The sequence below is a fragment of the Mastomys coucha genome, unplaced genomic scaffold, assembly GCF_008632895.1.
Source record: "Mastomys coucha isolate ucsf_1 unplaced genomic scaffold, UCSF_Mcou_1 pScaffold22, whole genome shotgun sequence".
Taxonomy (NCBI): Eukaryota; Metazoa; Chordata; class Mammalia; order Rodentia; family Muridae; genus Mastomys; species Mastomys coucha.
In genome coordinates this window covers 116,137,492-116,161,485 of record NW_022196905.1, presented here as the reverse complement: position 1 = coordinate 116,161,485, position 23,994 = coordinate 116,137,492, and the positions used below count along the sequence as shown (strand labels likewise).

Here is a 23,994-nt window from a genome sequence, read left to right as displayed (position 1 = left end):
CCTGCAATTGGGAAGCCTTTAGAGCAGAGCTGAGCCTGTAGCCCAGGACACTGGGAAGAAGCAGGAAGGCCTCCCTGGTGCCATGCCATTCACTGCTCCACCTGCCTCACCCTCTGCATGGCTCTCAGCCCTGGAACCTGACATGCCTTCTAGTTTCTGCCTCCTGGAGCTTTGTTAGGAGCCGATGGTAGGAGGTGGCCCAGGTCAGTCACCAAGCCACTGCTTATAGATGTGCCTGGGTAGCAAGCGCCTCAGGACACTTAGTCAGAAATGTTGGCTTTGCATCTAGACCAAATGCAGTGTTCTTTCTGTCTGTCCCTGTTGTTGTGTCTTGGGAAGTTGTTCTAACATTGCTCTGTTTCAAAAAGCTGATTTCCTCTCTCTTTCCTTTTCAGCAATACTGGAGTAACCGCTTCCTAAACCATTTGCAGAAATGTAAGGGTGTTCGGGTGCGTGCATGTGCGTTGTTAGCAACACATCTACCCGCCCTCTGCATGACTGAGGTTGGGGAAAAGAAAAATAGAAGCAGTCCCCAACTCACTGTGTGATGTGGAGGAAATGTGTATTACCATTGGGGTTTTAGCTGTTCAATCAAAATAATAACAAATGTACAGTTTAGCATAATGAGTCAGAGCGCCTCTCCAGAGAAGTTGGTTTCTTTGCTGCAAGAAGAGTGAGGTTCTGAAACCTTATCCAAGACGGAAGCCATCAGCCAAGTCTCCACATTTCTCTGCAATGACATAGCCTCTAGAAGTGTATAATTGTACTGCATGCCTTCAGTTGTAAGCGGCCAGACTGCTCTACAGTGACATTGAAACATGCTTTCTAATTGGCCCTGTACAGTTTGCTTATTTATAAATTCATTTAAAACACTACAGCTGTTGAATGGTTACAACATAGACCTCCGGTCCTAACTTCAGTTGTTTTTAGGTGTGCAGCCAGCTGTTCCACACTGTATTATTGTAACTTATTTAATGAAGTCAGAAGCAGTAGACAGATGTTGGTGCAATACAAGTATTGTGTGCATTTATCGTAATAAAGTGCTCAGCGTCAGTTCAGTTCCTCACAGCTTCTCACAGTGCATGTTTGACTGTAGACTGTAAATAGAGGTCAGTTTCTGTGCTGGTAACAGGTATTGCACAGACATGATTTCAGGTAAATAAATCTATTCTATGATAAACCCTCAGCAGAGCGGTGGCTGTTTTGTAGGAGGGCGGGGAAGGGCACTGAGGCCTCTCCTAGGAGACTAGTTTTGTAGTTAACCAGGAGGGAAGCAGAATGCTTGTCACCAGTGGCCTTTCAGCTCAGAAGATTCTACACGTGACTAGCCTCAGTGTGTGACTGCTCAGATAGACTGCTGTGGCCTTATGTTTAGGACAGGACAGATGAAGTAGACCTGAAAGGATCCTGAATTCTCCCTTAAACTGTTATTCTGGCCTTACTTGCCAGAGATAAGCTTTGAATGAGAACAGCTTTTTGACAACACACAGGGCCAAGATGGCTCAGCTATATGATAAGTGAAGAGACCTGAGTTTGACTCCCAGAACCCATAGTAGAACCAGCTCCATTCACAAACTTGTCCTCTGACCTCCACGTCTGCCCCCATTCGGAATAAACAATTTGAATTATACCATTTCAGAATTACAAGATCACTGTCACCAACAACACTTCAGCTCAGATTCAAAGGAGGAATTGCTCAGAATGAACAAAGACAAGGATCTCATTAGAGACCAGGCTGGTCTGAAACTCTACCTGTCTCTGCCTCCCAAGTACTGGGAGCTCTGTGCATCACAGCCACCTAGCCTAGACATTCTGTTCTTAGCAATGTTTAATACTTCAAAGACCCCAGATGTCAACATAAACAGATGAAATATGCCAAGCAGGTAGTCTAAAGGCCACTTGAGCCCTTGTGCTTGGCAGAGACACTTATGTATCCTTAGGCCCAATCTAGTGCAAATGGATCAAATCGTTTTAAAGCCTAAACTACACTTTGGGAGTGAATGCCTTATGAGTGTGCAAGATGCGGTTCTATGTAAGCTGTGCTTTTTTTTTTTTTTAGTATAGTTTTATTCATGGTATGGGAAGGAGAGTTATATACCCTTTACTATCCCTATAATACCATTATAGGGGAGGGTAGTAAAGGGAGAGTGTAGAGAAATAGAGATGGGGGAGAGGCCAAAGCCCTTCCAGACCCAGCAGGTCCACTCTAGGCTTTACAGAGAGCTATAGCACAGTTTGCAGGAGAGAAGCAAAACTGTCAAGTGTATAGCTGTAGGAAGTTTGGATGCATGAAGCATGAGTCAGAATTCAGGGTCAATACAGACCCAGCAGCACCCACAGCACTAGGATCTCAACAGTATGTGTGCCAGGTAAGGCCTCACCATGGAGCCTCTCACATCCCTGAGAAGGAAGACAGACAATCCTAGCCTGAAGAGAGGTGATTAGAATCTTTTTTCTTTTTCTTTTTTTTTTTTGGCTTTTCAAGACAGGGTTTCTCTGACTGACCTGGAGCTCACTCTGTAGACCAGGCTGGCCTTGAACTCAGGAATCCACCTGCCTCTGCCTCCCAAGTGCTGGGATTAAAGGCATGTGCCACCATTGCTTGGCTGATTAGACTCTCTTAACATTACACTCCAGAGTTAAGAAAACAGATTTCTCGGGCTGGAGAGATGGCTGAGGGTTAAGAGCTCTTCCTGAGTGGTTAAGACTGCTCTTCCAGAGATCCTCAGTTCAATTCCCAGCAACCACATGGTGGCTCAGATGCCCTCTCCTGGTGTATCTGAAGACAGCAACAGTGTACTTGTCCCGCGCTACCTCCCGCCAGCAGGAACGACGGGGCACACACAGGATCCTTCTGCAGTACAAGCTTTAATGCATCTTCAGAGCGAGATCACAAGCTTCAGTTGAGGAGGACCCCGACTATCTCAAAACCCTTCCCTTATATAGAGCTCTATGCCCGCCTCAGACGTGGCGACTCATAATAGGCTGTGGGACGATCAGGCCATCTGACGTGACCAAAGGCACTCCGCCGCGGATACAGGGGATTTACAGGCACACGCGCACAAGGCATTTTTATGCCAACGGCAAGCCGGATGTCATCGCCATCTTGTAATGGCGATGTGCTTACGACGTGGCTTCCCACATGTACTCACATAAAGTAAATAAGTCTTTAAAAAAAAAAAGAAAACAGACTTCTTATACACTGAACAGAAGTACTCTATAATGGTATTACAGGGATATGCCATCTGACCACTCTTGAGGGGCTTGCTTATCCCCAAACCCCACTTTAAAAAAAAAAAAAGCCTGTCATACTATGGTCTAAAACTTAAGTCAGACTTGCTCTAACTCAAAGGCTGTCCAAAGGGGTGCATCACCACGCCCAGCTTCAGCTCTGTTTTTAAATGCCCATACCCAACACTTTGCAGTTCCTAAATATGTCCAGATAAGAATCCATTTAGTTTTTTAGGTAGAGCCTCATAGCCCTGGCTCTGGCTCAAACTCAGTATAGAGCTGAACCTGCCTCCACCTCCCAAGTGAGCCCACCATGCCCGGCTTTCCACTACACTATTGGCTTGCAAAAACTGGATATAATTGTCTGCCACTAATAACCAAGATCTAGAGCAGTGGTTCTCAATCTTCCTAATGCTGTGACACTTTAATGTAGTTCCTCATATGATGACACCCAACCATAAAATGAATGTTACTGTGTCCATAAACCAATTTTCCTAGTGTTATAAATTGTAACAAATATCTGATATGCAGGACAGTCTTAAAAAGACCCCTATCAAAGGGTCATTCAATACCCCTAAAGGGGTCAAAGTCTACAGGTTGGAATCCAAACCATGGAGAAAGACAAAACCTGAAAAGTAATCAAGGAGCAGTGAATGATGTGCATTCTGCCTAAAATAGCTTGGTACAGAAGGCTGGTTGCACTTTTCTGGAATCGTGTGCTGCACAAGATCCACCTGCCTCTACCTCCTGAGTGCTGGATTTAACTGCATACATCACCATTGCCTGGCCCAAAATCTTCCCACCCCCATTAAAATCTCTTTTAAAGGAGATATAAATTAATTCTTTGCCTCAAAGGTTGTAAGCAAAGGACTCCAAGATATGGGTAGCTGACTAAAGGGCATGGGGGGTGGGGTGGGCAGTGGTGGCACATGCCTTTAGTCCCAGCACTTGGGAGGCAGAGGCAGGCGGATTTCTGAGTTTGAGGCCAGCCTGGTCTACAGAGTGAGTTCCAGGACAGTCAGGGCTACACAGAGAAACCCTGTCTCCAAAAACAAAAACAAACAAACAAAAAAAGGCATGGGGGCGTGTGTGAGGATGTCAGAACCATCAAGCCACGAATTGAGTGGGCATGGATGAGTTCAGGCTTAGCTCCACCCACCAGAGCAGAGTGAGCACGGGCAGGTTCCTGACAAGAGTGTCCATCTAGTAGCAGGGATCACGCATGCTCCCATTCAGGCTTCCTGAGACCACTTTCCATGGTGGGTTCCAAACAGTATGGCACATAGCAAAAGACACAACCAAGTACAAGTGCAAATAATCACAGGTTGGTATTGGCTTGAACAAAGGTTAAAAGGGCACAGCAAAAGCTGTGCATAGCTCAGATTCACCTCCCAAAGGAGGCTAGACAGCATGGGCAGGGAAGGCCACAGAGCACAGACCAGGCAGGTGCTCCTTCAGCCAGGCAAGCAGATTAAACACACCTCATGGTGGGGACATCCTGAGGCAAGCACCTTTGGTTCCCTAGAATGCTTCATACCTTACGTCAATTACCAGGAAAACATCTGACAATACTCCAAAGAATCCCTGTTGAGCACCCCAAAACCTCAAGATGATCCAAAATTCGAAGTGTGTGAAAAAAAGGTAGTCATACAAATCACGGACTTGATGATGGGGTGGCATCAGAGACAGATAAGCAACTAAAGGTTATGAGAAGACTAACCAGAACGTAGCAGGAACAGAAGTACTCTATAATGGTATTACAGGGATATGCCATCTGACCACTCTTGAGGGGCTTGCTTATCCCCAAACCCCACTTTATGGATGTGATTGATAGCATCAGACACTTACTTCCTTGTCACTTCACCTTTGTGAGTTAGAAAGATGTATCCTTTGAATAGCAGAGAATGTTCCAGAACTGGTGAAAGACCATGATCTGTAACTGGAATAACTTCCACACAGGATTTAAAACAAAACAAAACAGTGCTGAGACACAGTGAACAGCAGAACAGAAAATCTTTCCCAGCTTGGGGGGTGGGAGGGTGGTAGGAAAAGGAGTCCTTCTCAGGAATGACAGTGAAGCCAACCACAGGGACTTCCAGCAACCTGGAAGACTGCCCAAAATCAAAGAACTGAAGTGACTGTATTTCAGACATCATAACTTGGTTGGGACAATAGGTGGACTTGAGGTGACCTGAGACCTCTGTCACCCAGGACAAGGAGACAACAGTCACTTTCTGGTTTGGAAATCTGTGTTGCTGTCCCAAGGGAACCACTGAGAGAATGGAAGCAGCCGTATCCATGCATGCAGCAGCAGGGTAGACCTAGGAGGACCTAAGCCAGGGATTTCCACAGAACATGCTCACTGAATTCTGTGGCAAGTGTCCACAAACTAGATGTCACTCTAGGACCAACATGTCACTCTGCTCACTGTTCCTGTGCAAAGCATCCCACCCCACCCCCAGCACTGGCTCAATGACCAGCTGTGATGCAGAGTGTCAGCTTGTGCTTGGAGCCCCAGCATTGTGTAGAATGATTGATTCTCCATGAAAATCAGTAGCAATAAAATGTGTAAGTGGGAATGTCCCCAAGTGCTTGATCTGTAATCCCTGTACAGCTTGACCTTTATACTTCTTTCCCATGTACAAACGCCAGAGGTAAAAATCAGGGCTGGTGGCCAGTTGTGGTGGCACAAGCTTTTAATGCCAGCATGCAGGAGACAGAGACAGGAGGATCTCTGGGTTTGAGGGCAGCCTGGTGATATATGTGGCAAGTTCCAGGACAGCCAGGGCTATGTAGAAAGACTGTCTCAAACAAACAAACAATAAAAAAGGACACAGCTGAGAATATGAGTATGGCTGCTCCCAGAGTCACAGAAGTAAGACACCAAAGTGTGCGTAAGGACTCCAGCTTCCCAGGCTGGTCTCAAATTTGCTACGTAGCTGAGAATGACCCTGAACTTCTATTTCTAAAACCCTATTTCTACCTCCCAAATGCTGAGAATTACAGGCAGTTCACCTGACTACATCTCTATTTAAAGGATACACACTGGATGGTGGTGCAACCTTTAGTCCCAACTCTCCGGAGGCAGAAGCAGGCAGATCTCTGTGAGTTTGAGGCCAGCCTGGTCTACATATGAGATCCTATCTCCAAAACTAAATTGAGAGAAAGAAAACACTATATTCCCTGAGAAGTTGTAAGTCTGGACTCATTGGGAGGGTGCTCCATGGCTGTGAGCTTGGAGGTAGCATGCCCAATCTGTCCTCTGATGGCAGTGGTGAGGGGTAATACCCATTCTTGTTCTCTCTGGTTCCCACTCAATTCCTGAGGTTAAAACCCTGCTGTGGCTGGGCGGTGGTGGCACACACCTTTAATCCCAGCACTTGGGAGGCAGAGGCAGGGGAATCTCTGAGTTGGTCTACAGCTTGGTCTACAGAGTGAGTTCCAGGACAGCTAGGGCTACACAGAAAACCCGTCTCGAAAAACCAAACCAAACCAAACCAAACCAAACCAAACCAAACCAAACCAAACCAACCCTGCTGTCTGTGGGCAGAGGCAGCACTTTGTGCTGAGGGGTTGGTATGAGTTGTTGCAAAACTCAGGTTCTGCAGACCTTGGGTCTAGCTAAAGACAGCGTCCTAAAGTGCAAGGAGATCTGAGCCTTTCCCAAGGCAGGCCTGGCCTACAGATCATGTCCATGGGAGGCTCAGCCCCCATGGGACCAGCCACATGCTGTAGCCTGGGCCTCCAGGGATGTGCTGACACTCAGAACAGGCAGAGAGGACCTAGACATAGAGAACCTAAGGCCCTGGCAGAGAGCAGAAAGGAGGAGCCTCCCCTCCCCACCCCCACAGCAGAAACATATCCAGGAGTCACCCCTCAGCCTTTAGTGGAGGTAGTCTGACTTTAGCACCACCTGGGGGGAATGAGGTCTTCCAAGGCAGAGCTGGGCACAAGGAAGTGTCAACCTGACCCCCAGGCCTGAGAAAACAGTCACCTGCACCAGCAAGGAACGGCTGCCATTTCAGCTAGGGTCCTCGTTTGTAACCCCAACCTAAAGCTTGAGCACCTACAGGGAGATGGGACAACTGGAACAGGACATGAGGGGACAGAGAGGTCCAGCCTAGGCTACCATATTCTTATAGAGTGGACATCTGGCCAGCCCCCTGGAAAGTTCCAAGAAGGATCACTCCACACTCTGCAACAGGCGGCTAGGGATTTACCCAAAGGGAAAGCTGGGAGCCTCCAGAGGGCTGTTTATAAAGATCTAAGCGGAGGGAGAACCGGTCTCAAGATGACACCACCCTGGCCAGACTGGCTGGCAGCCTGAGTGCAGTGAGGCTGCGCATGACTACTCTTCAGAAGACAATGCCAGAGCATTGAGGGCGAGAGGTATCTTGAGTCAAGGACCATGCTCTGCGAGCCACAGCATGTGACCTCAGGGTTGGGCTGGTGCCAGCCCAGAGGCCCACACATTAAATGCCTGGTGAACCCTAAGCAAGGAAGGCTGAGACAGCAAGGGCTCTAGTCTGTCACCTGAGAGTGACTGCCAACATAAGGATGGCCTCATAGCATATACCAGCCCATAAGTATGTGACCATCTCCTGTCCTGGGGCTGTTAGATCAGAAAGTCTCTGACATCACAGGCTGAAGACAAGCATCCAGCAACAGCACAGGGCCACACAAGGGCTCTGCACACCACATAACAAATGTAGCCAGGGGACAGAGCAGCCCAAGAGACCCAGGTCCAGCAGAGCCTGGGTTTTCATTACATAGTATGTGCTAGGCACAGATGTTTCATTTCACAGATTGTGTTAATGGTTTAACTGGGGGATCACAAGTTATCTCTCTACATTTAGGGGTGAAAATATCCAATTTACTTTTAACTCATTTCAAAGCATTTTCATAGGACTGAGCATCATTCTCGTCTAACAGCCACCCACAGTGCTGAGCATTCCCATCTGCAGCTCTTCCCCTGCCCAGTGAGACTTTGGCTAATCCAGGTGCTTGGGATGAGCAGAACCACTGTATCACCTGTCCGGTGAACGGGTACTTTCCTCTAGTTTAACATTCTCAAAAGTGCACTCGTGTTTTCAGTTTCGTAGCTGGACCATATCCTGTGTACACACTCTTAATTGGAAGCCTGGGTTGTTTCCACCTCTTGTCAGTGGTGAACACAGGTGTAGTTCCTGTCTGAGCTTTTATTCCTTTGGGCATTTACCCAAAACTGGGATGGGGGTGCAAGTGTTGAAACTTTGGGTCCACCAGACTTTTCCACATGGCCATGCCTTTTCCATCCTACCAACAGACTGATACTGTTCCTTAGCAATCATCATTTCTTACTGATGGCCACTAAGGAAGGCAATCTGTAAAGTTCTGGGTTCTTCTTGGACTTGTAGGTGCTGAGTGATTTGTAAAATAAAACTCTCTGCTCTGCCAATGACGAACAGAGTCTAGGCAAACCCCATGCTCAGGCCCTGGCCTCAGCCTCCAAGTACGCTGGGCACGTCTACTGCTGATTCAAGCATGGAGGGAGCTTGATGGCAAAAGCCAGCCCTCTGTGCCCCCTCTACTTCCCCAAGAAAGTGGTGGCAGCTGACACCTCACCCTCTGCCCCAGGGGAAGGAGGCTCCTGGGTGGGGTGGAAAGTCTGAACATGCTTAACTCAGCAGCTTCCCAGAGGCCACGGTGAGGTCTATGTCCAGTCTGGCCTGCGTCTGTCATCAGCAAATGATGTGGCCCCTGCGAACCGGTCTCGGCAGAGCTTGTAGTGACCATGCACAATTTATGCTGGCAGCAACAGTGTGATGCTACCAGCCCGGGCCTGCCCCAAGTGAGTTGGGTTTAAGCTGTAAGACCCAGATGCCACAGGCTAGGCCACCCCCCACCCTAGCACAAATGGCTACAGGGTGGAGCTCCAGGACTCTCTGAAATTAAGCTCAAATTCTGTTAGCTTGCCAAAACAGGAAGTTGAGCATAGCAAAAATGCCCACTCCTCAGTTCAGGGTCCCAGACCTCAAAGTCTGTGGTGCTGAGAACCATGCCCAAATATAAGGCTAGTTAGACAGGGCGGAAGCGAAAGCTGCTTTTGAGTTCCCAAGGCAGGCCCAGAAACAGGGGTGTGGCTATCACGGGGCCTGTGGGAGATTACATGTACCAGACCCCTAGGCCCAGCAGGGACTCAGCAGTGGGGAGAAGCCCATGGGAAGGGCAGGGCTACAGATCCCACTGGTGAATATTAGTTGCTGATATCTCGCCAATGATAACTGTTGTGGTTTTACAAAGAATGGCCCGATAGGCTCATGTATTTCAATGCTTAGTTACCAGGGAATGGCACTATTTGGAAGGATTGATTAGGTGTGGCCTTGTTGGAGGCAACCCATGCTGGGCCCAAGCTCACTCTCTGCCTATGGATCAAAATATAGCTCTCCAGAACTGCTGGTCTACACAGCAAGATCTGTCTCAAAAATATATGATAAATAAAATGAACCAAGCATCACCAACCTGCCTGAATGCTGCCACATTGCCTGCCATGACAGTCATGGACTGACCTGGTCAGCAACCCCCAGTGAAATGTCTGCTTTCCTAAGAGTTGCTATGGCCACAGTGTCTCTCCACAACAAGTGACTGAGGCAGCATCACAGTGCTGTGCCAGCCAGGGTCTCATGCTTGCAGAATCCTAAGCCCTGGAGTCAGAGGCTGCAGAGTCAGCAAGCATCCAGAGCAGTGGCCAGCACTGGAGGTAGGAGGGACAAGAGCACCAACATTTCAACCCAGGTTTGGCACACTAAAGCCACAAGTTCCATGTGGCACTCATGCATGTTCAAGGACACCTCCACTCAGATTATCTGGATTTCCTAGAAAGATGTTCAAGTGGACAGCCACGGGGCTCCCAATCCTGATGTTGTGACCATGGAAAAGCCAACACTCTATCCTTTGAAAGGGATAATCACCTAAGTAACTTCACTCCTGAGAGGTGATTCCAAACCACGTGGTCACTGTACTCCTTTCCACTTCAGTTTAAGGTGCACTGAGGGATGCGGCTGGGTGCTGCTGGAGTGGAGGGTCACATTGGCCTGAAGGCTCCCAGTAGCAATGAAGGGGGGGAATTCCAGCACACTGAAGGGAGCTGGGAATCCATCCTGACCTGTGGGAATTCAGCCTGGCATGAAGACAGGAGGGTGGGCTGGGTTCAATCTGTGGCTGAGAGGGTTTTGCCTTCTCTTCCAGCACTGACTGGTCAGTGGGGCTGCTGGTGGGGCCAAGTCAGGAAAAGCACCACCCACATGCTGCTAAGGGGAGCCTCAGAGATGGCGCAGGACAACTAGTGTGCACAGCTGAAGCTCACAGACACACTTGCTTGAGACCTGGTCCACTTAATTTATCGTGTACCTTAAGATATCTTGCTATGTAGCCCAGCACATCTGAACTGACATGCCTCTGCCTCCCAAGTGCAGGCTTCCGGACCTTCCCAGTAGCTGAGTGATAGATGCTCCAGGCAGATGCTGAAAGCAGACCCTGCCCTCAGGGACTCAGTCAAGAGCCAGGCTCTGCCTCCCAGCACATGGGAGAAGAGTGTATGTATATCAAACTGGCTAGGCCTACATGGCTGCCTCTGACACGGAGAAAGGAAGAGTCTCAAAGGGTGTCTGCTGTGACATGTGACACCACGCTGAACAGCTTTATTAGTTGAGCCTGTCCTGTGTGTGGCCATGTTCCCATCATCTGCTTCTCAGATCTGCCCACTGAGGCCAAGTGCTGCTCTGCAGTCCGTGCACAGTAAGCACATCCACAACACCATCACTACAGGGGCGTGTGGCAGGACCAGGACCAGATTACCCGACAGGGCCACCCAGGTGCATGTGTCCTTAAGAGGACGGCTCATCCTGCATACCCATTCCTAAAGAGAAAAAAGCGTCTTCCACTGGGTCCGTCAGAACCATCCAGAATGGTGAGTCTGCAGCGTGGACCACACTCGGTTCTCAGCAGAGCAGACAGGTAGACATCAGTCCCGACTACAACTCGACGACACGGGCAGGGAGCCCTGCTGTGAGCACACTTCCGACAGCATCTGTCACTCTAGGAACATCAGGGGGTTGCCACTGAGCCTTCACTGCATGCCGAACCACTGCTCCTGGTCAGCCCACTGGGCTGCCTCACTGTCGCTGCCCTCCAGGTCCCCTTCTTCCCCACTCCCCTCCATGTCGTCCACATCTTCCTCCTGAGTGGCATCCGTGGGACTCTCCTCCTTCTCCATCTTCTGCATCCCCTCGAGAGACTTCTGGTCATTGGGGTCCAAACTAAGGAACAACAAAACAGAGGAGAGGCCTGAGTCTCTGTCCCGCTTCTTGGGACTGTCACTGCGCTGGCCCAGCAGTGAGATGACTAGGTCAGGGATGCTGTGCACAACTGTGGCTGCCATGGCTGGATCCAGGGAGTCCATCAGAGATGAAAGGGGACATTGTTCTAAGTTTTAGAATTTTTAACTTCAAGGGGCTGGAAACGTGGCTCAGTGGTTAAGAGCATTTGTTCCTGGGGTCAGTTCCCAGCACCCATATGGTGACTCATACAGTTCTCAAGTATCTGATGCCCGCCTCTGGCCTCTCTGGGCACCAGGCACACACACGGTTCATAGACATGCAGGCAAAACACTCATCTACATAAAACAAATTAATGAACAATTCATTTTAAAAATGGCAATTAAAAATTCTTCACTAGCACTAGCTGGAGGCAGTGGCAAGATGGGAAAGAGGAGAGGTACTAACAGGAGGCCTGGTGCTCATAGCCAGGCACAGGGCACAGCCCAGCACATCCAGGAGGGAAACAGGATCAGAACACCAAGCCAGCCTCAGGTACATGATAAATACATGCCTCAGGCAAGTTGTTCTTCCATGTGTGACACTGTTCTATGTTACAACTGCAGCCATCAATCATGCTACACTATGGAACAGGTTTTTAGTCCTGAGGATAGAGCCAAGACCAACCAAAGCATTTTCATTAGTAGCAATCCCACAAAGCCCAGAGCCCCAGAATCCTCATTTATTTGGCTCCTAAGAAATCTTTCAAAGAAAAAAACGTCCTGGAGACGAATGCTCAGGCCTTGCATATGCTAGGCAAGCACTCTGTGCCACTAAAGCAAGCCCCAGGCAACCTGTGGGTCAGCACATATCCCTAAGGAAACTTGCTGTCTCATTTCTCACTCATAGACACAGTGGAGTCTGTAACATCTCTTCTTTACCCAATCCTTCCACGAAACTCTACACAGAGGCTTCCACACTTTAGCCCAGCCCTGCAGACTGCAGAGGGTTTTGAGTAGTGAGTGCCACTGAGCGCTCAAAGCACTGCCTCAACTATGTCCTGGACAAGTTGAAAAGATGCATGTGACACCTGATGAGGTCAGCTCCTTGCCTAAGACATACTTGCAAGTCTCAAAGAATTACTTCTGCACTAAGCAGTACAAATACTATTACTTACTACATACCAGGCACAGTGCTAAAAGCTTTCTACTGAATACTCTGAATCCTCATCCAGCCATTTATTTACCTTAAAAATTAAATTTATTGGGTTGGAGAGACAGCTCAGCAGTTAAGAGCACTGACTGTTCTTCCAAAGGTCCTGAGTTCAATTCCCAGCTCACAACCATTTGTAATGGGATCTGATGTCTCTTGTGGTATGTCTGAAGACAGCTAAAGTATATTCATATATATAAGTAATTCTTTAAAAATTTACATTAAAAAAATTAACTATATTATTATGTGTACGCACACATGTTTGACTGTGCACTGTGTAAAAGCCATGGCATGCATGCGGACGTCAGAGAACAACCTTGGAATCCATCCTCTCCTTCAACCTTTACATGGGTTCTGGGAATTGAACTTGGGTCTCTAGGATTATGTGGCAAGCACCATTATCTTCTGAATCTTTTTTTTTTTAAGATTTATTTATTTATTATGTGTAAGTAATCAGATCTCTTTATGGTTGGTTGTAAGCCACCATGTGGTTGCTGGGATTTGAACTCAGGACCTTCGGAAGAGCAGTCAGTGCTCTTAACCACTGAGCCATCTCTCCAGCCCTATCTTCTGAATCTTGATACCCTAACTAATGCCCAATGAAGAAGGTACAGACAAGGAAATTGGTTAGTATTTTGACCAAGATGACAGGTAAAAGCTGTATTCAAACTTCAGAATTTAAGTTTTAATTATTACAGTAGAGAGAAACACGGGAACATACTTAGCGATACTTAGATTTTAAAAAGCAGAATGTAAAATATATACTAGACATAACCCTATGAAGCCATGCGGGTATGGGCAAGCACAGGAGACCTGTACAAATCAGTTTGGGTGTTACTTTTATGTGGGCTGAAGAAGAATGAGCATCTTTAATTCTGCTAATATGCTTTAAGGAAGTATGTCAAGAGTCATGAATCCACAAATACCTTCTCTCTCATGACTATTTTCATCCTGCCTTCAACTGTGGGCACACGTGTTTGCAGAACTGCGACATGGGTCCTGCCTCCTCTCTTTACCTGCCCATGGAGGTTGAGCACCTACCTCAGTGCTATACTGTACTGGTCCATTGCTTCCTGGTACTCGTTCACAGCTACTAGGAAGTCCCCCAAGATCCGATGCAGGACACAGTCACTCTGGTTGGCCAGTGCATTTCTCAGCAGAGCAATTCCATCTTCATATTTCTGTTCCCTGCCTACCAAGAAAGACCATCTTCACTGCTCAGCTAGTGCACAGTCACACCCAGTGTGATATGACAGCTTTCTTGATATGACACTTGACCCTCAAAGGGGCGCTGCAGGGTTTAAAGGGACATGTGCATGTGGTCTCTATTTCATTGGGAAATTGACATGAGTATTGCATCTTTAAAAAATGTGTTACATGCCGGACAGTGGTGGTGCATGCCTTTAATCCCAGCACTTGGGAGGCAAAGGCAGGCGGATACCTGAGTCCAAGGCCAGCCTGGTCTACAGAGTGAGTTCCAGGACAGCCAGGGCTACACAGACAAACCCTGTCTTGAATAAACAAAAACAAAAACAAAGACAAAAAAACAAAAAACAAAAACCGTGTTACATTATTTTATGGAGGGGATGAGGATGCCCCACCCAGCACACGGGTGAAGGTCAGAGGACAATCTGCGGGGAGTTGCCTATCTTATTATATAGGTCCCAAGGACTGAACTGACGTCAGTATTAGTGGCATCTTTACCCAAGCCATTGAACCTGTGCTCTGTGCAGATAGACTGTCCTGGAACTCACTCGGTAGACCAGCCTGGCCTCGAAGTCAGAAAACCGCCTGCCTCTGCCTCCTGAGTGCTGAGATTAAAGGCATGCACCACCACTGCCTGGCATAAATATACTCTTAAACTTAACAAAATACAAAAAAATAAATTCAATTTTATTTCCAAACTAGCAAAAGCACAGGAGTTCATTATGGATCAGAACAAATGCCCCCCACTCGTATGATGTCCTGTGCTGCCTCTGGACTCTGGATGCTAGCAAGAAGCCCAGCTCCAGATGAGGCCAATGGCCCTGCTAGAACCCTGAGCCAGAATACCCTCTTCACAGCATCATAAACTTATGAATATGCCAGAAGCAAGAAGAACAAAACTAAGAGAATCCGCATAGCTCAGAACTGTTGAAACTGACTGAAGTCTGCTGTATCACACTAAACTAGTTCAAAACAAAACCAGAGATGAGCTCAACAGCTATCAAGTGATGTTAGCTGGTTTAAACCAACCCGAGCAGGTCTAAGCCACATCTGGCTGTGATACATCTATCTTCAGGGAGGAGACAAGGGTGTCAGGGGTGAGGACAACTTAGAGCACACAAGTGTGGCACTCACTGAGCAGCTCTGCTTTCTTCACCACAGCCTTGACATAGTCCGGCCTCTGCGCCAGCGCTTTATCTAACAAAGTTTTGGCTTTCTCCTGTGTCACTGGATCTTCCAGACACACGGTGGCTAACAGGGTAAGCGTCTGAGCGTTTGCACCCAGAGTTTTGTAAACATTGTTGGCCATCACCATTGCTTCTCGAATGCTGTTAGAAGCTAAGTAACATTCTATGAGACCTGAAAAACAAGGAGCAGAGATGCCAGACAGGATGGCCCACCAGCCCCTTCCTGTGTTCTGCCCCTGAGCTGCACCCATGCCCCAGTGCCTCCTTCCATTCTAGCGTTCTAATGGGCTGTAAAGAATGACCCAGCAGAGCCCTCTCACTATATAAGTAGATTTTTCTTTTTCTCAACTTCAAATTTTCTCTTCAAATTTGAACTCATCTTCCTGTTACGAGACAGACTACTGAGCTTATTTTTAAATTCCTATAAAAATGTTTTAGGGGAACAGAATCTTGTAAGAGCTATTTTAGTGTCAGTGACTCAGTCACCAAATGTTGCTAAACCTGGCACAGCTCTGCTGGGCTGCAGTGACATCCAGTCTCAAAAGAAATATTAACAATAAAAAAAGTTTTAAAAAACAACTCATCTATCAATGCTGGAGAAAATCAGCGTGGGTTTTACAGCTGCTTGCTCTTCCCCAGCTGCCATGACTCTAATACACAACAGAGCCAGCAAGCTCTGACCAACAAAACCTTCCACCTGGGTGCAGCTGTTAGGCCTACAGCCACATTGGCAGGTCTCCACCTTACCTTCATAACAATCTAAGCGACAAGGCGCAAGCCTTATGGCCTCCCGAAAATGTATGATAGCTTCCTGGACTCTCCCCATGTTTCTAAGCGCTGCTCCTTTGAGTAATAAAGCTTGGACACTGTTGCTATTTAGTTGAATGGCCTTGGCACCTAAGTACAGGGCCCGAGAGTAGCGCTTGCTATAGAAGCTGTGGCATCTAGGGGAAAAAAAAAACAAGTTATTTGAGAGAAGCCTCTGAAGAAGGCTTTAGCACCAGACTGCATAAAGAATTTCTGGAACCCTAGCACTTGGGAAGCTGACAAACTGCCTTTAAAAACAAAAGACCTGTCCAAATGGCTCAGAGTAAAGGTGCTTGCAGGCAAGCCAATGGTTCCTAAGACCTACACCTGGTGTGTCTGAAGACAGCTACAGTGTACTTACACATGATAAATAAATAAACCTTAAAAAAAAAAATCAATTCAAGGTTAGTTAGCCTCAACTACATAGTAGCCAGACATAGGGTATATGAGACTGTATCAAAAAAAAAAAAAAAAAAGGCAGAGAAGGAGGATCACATGTGAGTTTAAGGCCAGCCTATTCTACATCAGGTTCACCCTGAAAGAGGCCCACTAAACAAAAGGCACCCCCTATGTGCTAGCCCTGGAAGTAGGCTCCTTATCCTGGTCTCCAAATGAAAAAAAGGCTCAGATGAGTCAATAAATGCCTGCCCAAAGTCACAGAACCATTCTGCTGTGAGTCAGGCCTCACGGCTTATGATTTCAACTCTCTCACTTCTTGTTTTAACAAAGGGTCTTTTACTTTTTAAAGATTTATTATTATATGTAACTGTGTAAGTAGCTGTCTTCAGACACACCAGAAGAGGGTGTCAAATCTCATTACAGATGGTTGTGAGTCACCATGTGGTTGCTGGGGTTTGAACTTAGGACCTTCAGAAGAGCAGTCAGTGCTCTTAACAGCTGAGCCATCTCTCCAGCCCCTTAACAAATGGTCTTAATTGTGAGGCCCTAGCTGACTGGAACGTGCCATGTAAACCAGGCTACCCTAGAACTCACAGACATATACCTGCCTCTGCCTCCTGAGTGCTGGGACTAAAAGCCTGCACCACTATGCCTGCTTTAATTTATATTCATTTATATCCCCACCCCCTCTTTGTATCTATCTAGTTTTGTTTTTTAAGACAGGGTTTCTCTATGTAGTCCTGGAACTTACCATATAGACTGGGCTGGCCTTGAACTCACAGAGATCTGCCTGCCTCTGCCCCTAAGTGCTAGGATTATAGGAAAGCACTACACTGCTTGGCTCAAATTGATATTCTCTTAAGGAAAAAAAATATCTTTTCAAAAACTCTATTAAAAAAATGGAGAGAAAGGGTAGTGAATAAGCATACCCGGAGACCACCCAGGGCTCTGCATGCTGATCAGAAATGTTGAAAAGGCGGCAGCCAAGGTTCTCCACATCCTCCAGCCGCCCTTCTCGTGCCAGGAGGTAGCCATAAACATCCATCCCTGAAAGAAAGGACACAGTAAGAGGCTTTTCTATCAAAGCAGGAAAAGTCCTCAGAAAACAGAAAAGAGAGGCAGAGAAAATGGCTGAGAGGTAAGAATTCTTCAGGCAGAGGGCCTGAGTTCAGTTCCCAGCACCCACACAGTGGTGGCTCAAAACCACATGTAACTCTAGTTCCAGAACAAGTGACTTCATCTTCTGACCTGAGGGCATGAACTCACATGATATACATCCATACATAAAGGCAAACACTCATACATAAAAATTAAAGGAAAAGGTCAGGAGGGCCTATGACATGGTTTTGGTTAAAGAAGACTTTCACCAGCTGGATGAATCAAAGTTTTATGACCAGGACCCACATGGGACAGACAAACCACTTCCCAAAAGGGGACCTCTGACTACTATGCACACACATATAATTTAATTTTCAAAATTAAGTAAATGTGTAGAGATGCAGCTCAGTTGGTAGAGTGCTTGCTCAGTATGCCAACAGCTCAGGGTTCAATCCCTAGCACCATATAAACTGGATGGTGGCATGGGCCCATAATCCTAGCATTTGGGAGTTGGAAGCAGGAAGACCAGAAGTTTAGGGTCAATCTCAGTTACATAGGGAGCCTGAGGCAGACTGGGCTACATGACACTTTGTCTCTTAAGTGACTGAATGAACAGTAAAAACCATCCAAAGAAAGGCCCTCTTCTGGCCTCTGTGGGCTTCTGCACACACATGCTGAACATGAACTTGCAAGAACATGCCACACACATAAAAGAATGAGGCAGGCAAAGGAGCAGAAGGTCCTATGTCACAACTTAAAACATCAGTCATGTCAAGAACTGTCTGTCCCTAAAGTCTGCAGTGTGGTGAACAGCAGCCCAGAAAAGCTATCACATAAATGTTGGTATTAAAAGAACTTCCAGCCCTCAGTACATGCTCAGTACTATGCTCAATATGCCTAGTCTCAAAAATAAATGACCTACACCCCCAAATGCTGTAGTTTCATTTTAAAATGCCAGTCCTCACATTACTCTCTTCCCTAAGCCCCTTCCATTCCTCCCTCCTGGTTTATGAGGCCCCACAATGGCTCTCATGTACCTCTTCCTACCATTCTCCTTCTTGATCCCTTCAAATCCCCATTCCTCTCAGAGCAAGTTCATAGCCACACTCTTGCTAGCCTAGGCCTGGATATGAACATCCAACACCAAGCTATCAATGCCACCAGGCTAGTATTCCTAAAACACTAAATTGTTTTCCTCTCTTTCTTTTTTCTTTTGTTGCTGTTGTTTCCAGACAGGGATTCTCTCTATAGCCATGGTTGTCCAGGAACTCACGTTGTAGAGCAGGCTGGCCTTGAACTCCAGAGGGCTGGGATTAACGGTGTAAGACCCCAGCATCTGGCTTCTGGGGCTTTACTGGGAGGTCGAGCTTAAACCTTTAACTCCTTTTTTCACCTCCCAAGTGCTGAGATTACAAGTGTGGTATGGAGAAGGAAGAGAGATACATACCAGAAGGGAAGAACTTGTACAAACATACACTCTAGATCTGTTCTCACATTCAGTCATCCTTCTTGTCTGCTTGAGTCAGGGTTTCCCTTTGTAGCTAACCTTGATCTCACAGCCCTGCTTCAGCCTGTTAGAATTATTGGTCCCTTATTCTTTAGATTCTAAAAGCCTGTTTATTATCCTGAGGTGTATTTTTCTGGTGACCCCTGTTGGGTTTTTACAGATTTCACTTCCTTCTACTTCTGAGCAGTCAGCTCTTCACAAACTGCCGGCTCCACTGGCTTCTCAAGCCCCTGTGCCTTGCTCCTTCACCTTTGCTCTGAGGACACATTAACCACCTTACCCCTTGCTCTATATCCACTCCCCTGCTTCCTCACAATCATACTAAGGACACAGTAAAACCAAAGTTCCTGAAATGATGCTAGGGTTCTGCAGATGCCGTAAGTCAGCCACATCATAAATGTAGTAACCCACAGGGGGACGGAGAGACCACAAAGTCCAATAAAAGAAAAAGGCTGAGAGCAATGGTCTGTGAAGAGTCACCACCACCGCTCAGGACAGGGGAAAGAACTACTATGGCCAGCTTTACAAAAGCGGTTTGACAACCAGGAGCAGAGCTGAGCACCGCAACATTACATGCCTGTGGGCCCAGCACTTGGGAGGTAGAAGCAGAATCAAAAATTTAAAGTCAAGGGGGCCAGAAAGATGGCTCAGCAGTTAAGAGCACTGACTGGTCTTCCAAAGGTCCTCAGTTCAAATCGCAGCAACCACATGGTGGCTCATAACCATCCGTAACTGTCTGAAGACAGCTGCAGTGTACTTACACTATAATAGATAGATAAATCTTAAAAAAAAAAAAAAAGACTTCAAAGCCAAGTTCAAGGCTAGCCTGGGCTACATGAACTGTCTTCAAAAAAGAAAAGGGAGGCCGGGCGGTGACACACCTTTAATCCCAGCACTTGGGAGGCAGAGACAGGCGGATTTCTGAATTCGAGGTCAGCCTGGTCTACAGAGTGAGTTCCAGGACAGCCCGGGCTACACAGAGAAACCCTGTCACGAAAAAGAAAAGAAAAGAAAAAAAAGAAAAGGGGGGGGGGTGCTAGAGAGATGGCTCAGCAGTCAAGACCAAGCACTGCTCTTTGTGAATCCCCACACAGAAGGGTCATAACTCTGACTCCTGGGAAACCCGATGCCTCTGGCATCCAAGGGAACCTTTCCTCACCTGTACACACACAAATACACAGCCTAAAAACAATAACAAGGACCAAGACCCAGCGCCAGGTGCCAGGACCAAGACCCAGTGCCAGGTGCCAGGACCAAGACCCGACACCAGGTGCCAGTGGCATGCTCAGTCTTTCCTCTTAGCTGTCTTCTGCCTCTTATAGTCTCTCCAGTCCAAACTCACCTTTTATCAGGTAAGGATCCAACATCTGTGCCTGCTCAAACTTGAGGACGGAGTTCTTGTTGTCTCCTGCTCTGAAGTACAGGTCTGCCAGGCTCCCCAGCAGGTCCACATTGTCTCGCAATAAGGATTTTTTCTCTAGTGAACTTAAAAGATAAATACTAACCTTTAGACTCTGTTAGAATCTGTTATAAATCCTTGCATCTGGGGGTGGGTATACAGATGATATACTTTTCTGTATAGATGAAATATTGGGGGGTTTTTGTTTTTTGAAGTGGAGCCTTACTACATTATCCAGGTTGGCCTTGAACTCATGATACTCCTAGCTCCACCTCCCAAGTCCTGACATTATACACAGGCATTTCAATAAGCCAGTGAGATGCCTCAGCAGGTAAGAGCAGCACTTGCCACCAGGCCTGATGATCTGAGTTTGATCCCTGGAACCCACATGGTGGAAGGAGACACCTCCAAGTTGTCCTTTGACCTCCACACAAGCACATGTGCCCACATACAATAAATAAATACAAATCTAGTTTTAAAACCTTTTTAAATGATTTAGGTACAATGGACTTTAAAAGTTCCATAGGGGTCTGGAAGAAGGCTCAGCAGTTAAGAGCACCAGATGCTCCTGCAAGGGGCCAGATTCAATGCCCAGCACCAGCCAGGCAGCTAACAACTGTCCATTACTTTAGTTCCAGAGAATCTGATGCCCTCTTCTGGCCTCTATACACTAGGCATGCACATGCCATACAAACACCATGTAGACAAAAAAACAATTCATACACATGAAATTAAATAAAATATTTAAAGTTATACAATGATATTTTATATATACATATCTCAAAAACATCACTTAATATCTACAAAAAACTTTGTGGTTATAATTTTCCCTTTTTTTGAGATAGGGTTTCACTAAAGAGCCCTGGCAGGCCTGCCTCAGCCTTTTGAGCATTAAGGTGTGCGCCACCAAAACCAGCACGGTTATAAATTTTTTAACAAAAACAATGATTTTTGCCGGGCGATGGTGGTGCACGCCTTTAATCCCAGCACTTGGGAGGCAGAAGCAGGTGGATTTCTGAGTTCAAGGCCAGCCTGGTCTACAGAGTGACTTCCAGGACAGCCAAGGCTACACAGAGAAACCCTGTCTCAAAAAACAAAAAAACAAACAATAATGACTTTTAATACAGCATTCACAAGAGATAGCTACTTGTGACAAACAGGTAGGTAGGGAGGTACATGATAGATGACAGGCAGGTAGATAGATAGCTGATAGATAAATGACGGGTAGGTAGGTAGGTAGATAGATAGGTAGAGAGGCAGACAAACAGATGATTAGATAGATAGGTAGACAGATAGGTATGTAAATAGATGATAGGTAGGTAGATAGGTAGATTAAATAGATAATAGGTAGGTAGGTAAGTAGATAAGTAGGTAGATAGGTAGGTAGGTAGGTAGACAGGTAGGTAGGTAGATAAGTAGGTAGGTAGGTAGGTAGGTAGATGCAGCCTTTGGTCCTAGAATTTTGTTTAAATAAGAAGAAATCCCTAACTGCAGAGGTATAGCCTATGTCAGGTATACAATAAACATGTCTACCAAGTCAGAAAGGCACGAACATGACACCCTCAGCAGCTTGCTCTTTATAGAAGGCCATCTTCACATCAACAGAGAAGAACTCAGTCCTGCTGTTCATTTTTACAGGTTCCAACAGTTTATTACTTTTGCAACCACTTAGTGCATTAGAAAAAACATAACCCAAAGACAACCGACGAAATGCCAAGCAGTAAGCACCACCTAGCCTTTCCGCATCACCAGACATATCACATCTCTAGACAAAGAAAGGGCCAAGATTCTTAGGTTCAGCCAGGTTTGGTGGCTCGTGCCTATAGTCCTAGCACTAGGGACATCTAGGCTGGAAGACTGAGGCAAGTTCAAGGGCAACCGGGGCTATGTAGTAAGATGTGACATATCTCAGACTGTGCCTCCCACCAAAATAACCAGAGTTGACTTCTTGGCTCTCACCAGATGGTGTTGATTGCTCTCGAGTTGTCACCAGTGTGCACAAAAGCATACGCTTTAATCCACACAGACAGCCAGTCCAAGTTGGGCACCGTCTGGATCACATTCATTGTCATTGATGCCACCTCTGCACCTTTCACAGACAGGGATAACAAACCTGACCGCAAAAGCAAGAGAAATGTGAGGCACAGCATCCTCCTCCCACGGTGCAACCAACAACAGGCTACACAGCTGCCTTCCCTCCTCTAAGCAAGATGCGTACAACTCAAAGAGGTCAGAGCCTCAAGCATGCTAAAGCATGTGCTGCCACTCAACTGTACCCCATCCCTAAGAGACAGCTATTCCTCTAGTTCATAACTGACAGTATTCAGAATGTTTTAAATCTACTCTAGGGGCTGTAAAATCGGCTCAGTGATTAAGAGCACTTGCTCTTCTTGCAGAGCATCCAGGTTTGATTCTCAGCAATCACATAATGGTTTATCACCATCCCATAACTCCAGCTCTTGGGCTCAAATGTTCTCCTCCAACCATTATGGGCACTAGACACTACATTCGTATAGACAAAACCCTCATTCACATTAAGATAAACTTAAAATCTAAAAAAAGCCCTACTCTAACTAATGCATAGTCATGATTGAGAACGCCCATCTTTGACTGCAAACACCCCAGGCACCAGGCAGAAAACTTTCTGTACCTAGTATGGCATCAAGGGCCAAAGGGCACTGTCGCAGGACCTCCTTATAGCTGGTGACTGATGGGCGCTCCTGACCAGCCTTCTTGTACAGGTTTGCCAACATCATGTTTATCTGCACACAAAAGCCCAAGAACAGTAAGCAAGTGTGTCTGCAAAGGAAGGCCTTCACCATGAGCGCGCCCTGATTCTGATTCCCACTGCTACTCTACTTTCTAGTAGAAAAACCAAAAAAATAAAGAAATAAAGAAATAAGTAGAAGCCAGGTGGTGGTGGCGCACGCCTTTAATCCCAGCACTTGGGAGGCAGAGGCAGGCAGATTTCTGAGTTCGAGGCCAGCCTGGTCTACAGAGTGAGTTCCAGGACAGCCAGGGCTACACAGAGAAACTGTCTCGAAAAAAACAAAAAAGAAAAAAAAAAAAAAAAAAAAAAAAAAAAAAAAAAAAAAAAAAAGAAAAGAAAAGAAAAACCAACCCACAGCCCTGTGCAAAAAAAAAGACTGGCTCCTCAAAACAAAGGACTACTATCCTGTTTTTCTTTTTCTTTTCTTTGTTTTTTTCCTAGACAAGGTCTTTTCTGTGTAGCCTCAGCTATTGTAGAACTTGCTCTGTAGACCAGGCTGGCCTCGAGATCTACCTGCCCTTCCTTTAAGTATCAGGATTAAAGGCGTACACCACTACCACCAGCCAAGATTTACTATTTTTAATAATGCTTATGTGCTGTGTGTGTGTGTGTGTGCATGCACATGAGTGTGGGTACCCACCGAGGCCAAAGGCATTAGATCACCCTGAAGCTAGAGTCACAGGAGGTTGTGAACCACCTGACCTGAGTGCTGGGAATTGAACTCAGATCTTCTAAAAGAGTTGTGTGTGCTCCTAACTGCTGAGCCATCTATCCAGCCCAAGCTAGTGTCAATACTATTGCATAAGAAAATGAAGATCTTTTATTTTAGTTTATGTGCATAAGCGTGTGTGTGTGTGTGTGTGTGTGTGTGTGTGTGTGTGTGT

General features: G+C 46.6%; 2 protein-coding genes across 4 annotated transcripts in view; one reads left to right on the top strand and one right to left on the bottom strand.

The window, feature by feature from the left end:
* Atp2a2 (ATPase sarcoplasmic/endoplasmic reticulum Ca2+ transporting 2) overlaps window positions 1-1,186 on the top strand; it is a 47,200-nt gene extending 46,014 nt beyond the window's left edge. For all 3 annotated transcript variants that reach the window (XR_004109558.1, XR_004109559.1, XM_031337778.1), the window contains one exon: window positions 396-1,186. Coding sequence is in view for 1 of the 3 variants with exons in the window: in XM_031337778.1 (XP_031193638.1) it covers window positions 396-409 (14 nt within the window). In the remaining 2 variants the exon portion in view is untranslated. The remainder of the gene's footprint in view (window positions 1-395) is intronic.
* A 9,688-nt stretch (window positions 1,187-10,874) lies between these two features.
* The window catches only part of Anapc7 (anaphase promoting complex subunit 7), a 25,372-nt gene continuing 12,252 nt past the window's right edge, over window positions 10,875-23,994 (bottom strand). Inside the window, exons 4-11 of the mRNA XM_031337777.1 lie at window positions 22,991-23,102; window positions 22,300-22,453; window positions 20,284-20,426; window positions 17,266-17,383; window positions 15,878-16,074; window positions 15,078-15,302; window positions 13,779-13,929; window positions 10,875-11,528 (exon numbers count right to left, since the gene is read on the bottom strand). Coding sequence (XP_031193637.1) covers window positions 11,339-11,528; window positions 13,779-13,929; window positions 15,078-15,302; window positions 15,878-16,074; window positions 17,266-17,383; window positions 20,284-20,426; window positions 22,300-22,453; window positions 22,991-23,102 — 1,290 coding nt within the window. The 3' untranslated portion in view covers window positions 10,875-11,338. The remainder of the gene's footprint in view (window positions 11,529-13,778; window positions 13,930-15,077; window positions 15,303-15,877; window positions 16,075-17,265; window positions 17,384-20,283; window positions 20,427-22,299; window positions 22,454-22,990; window positions 23,103-23,994) is intronic.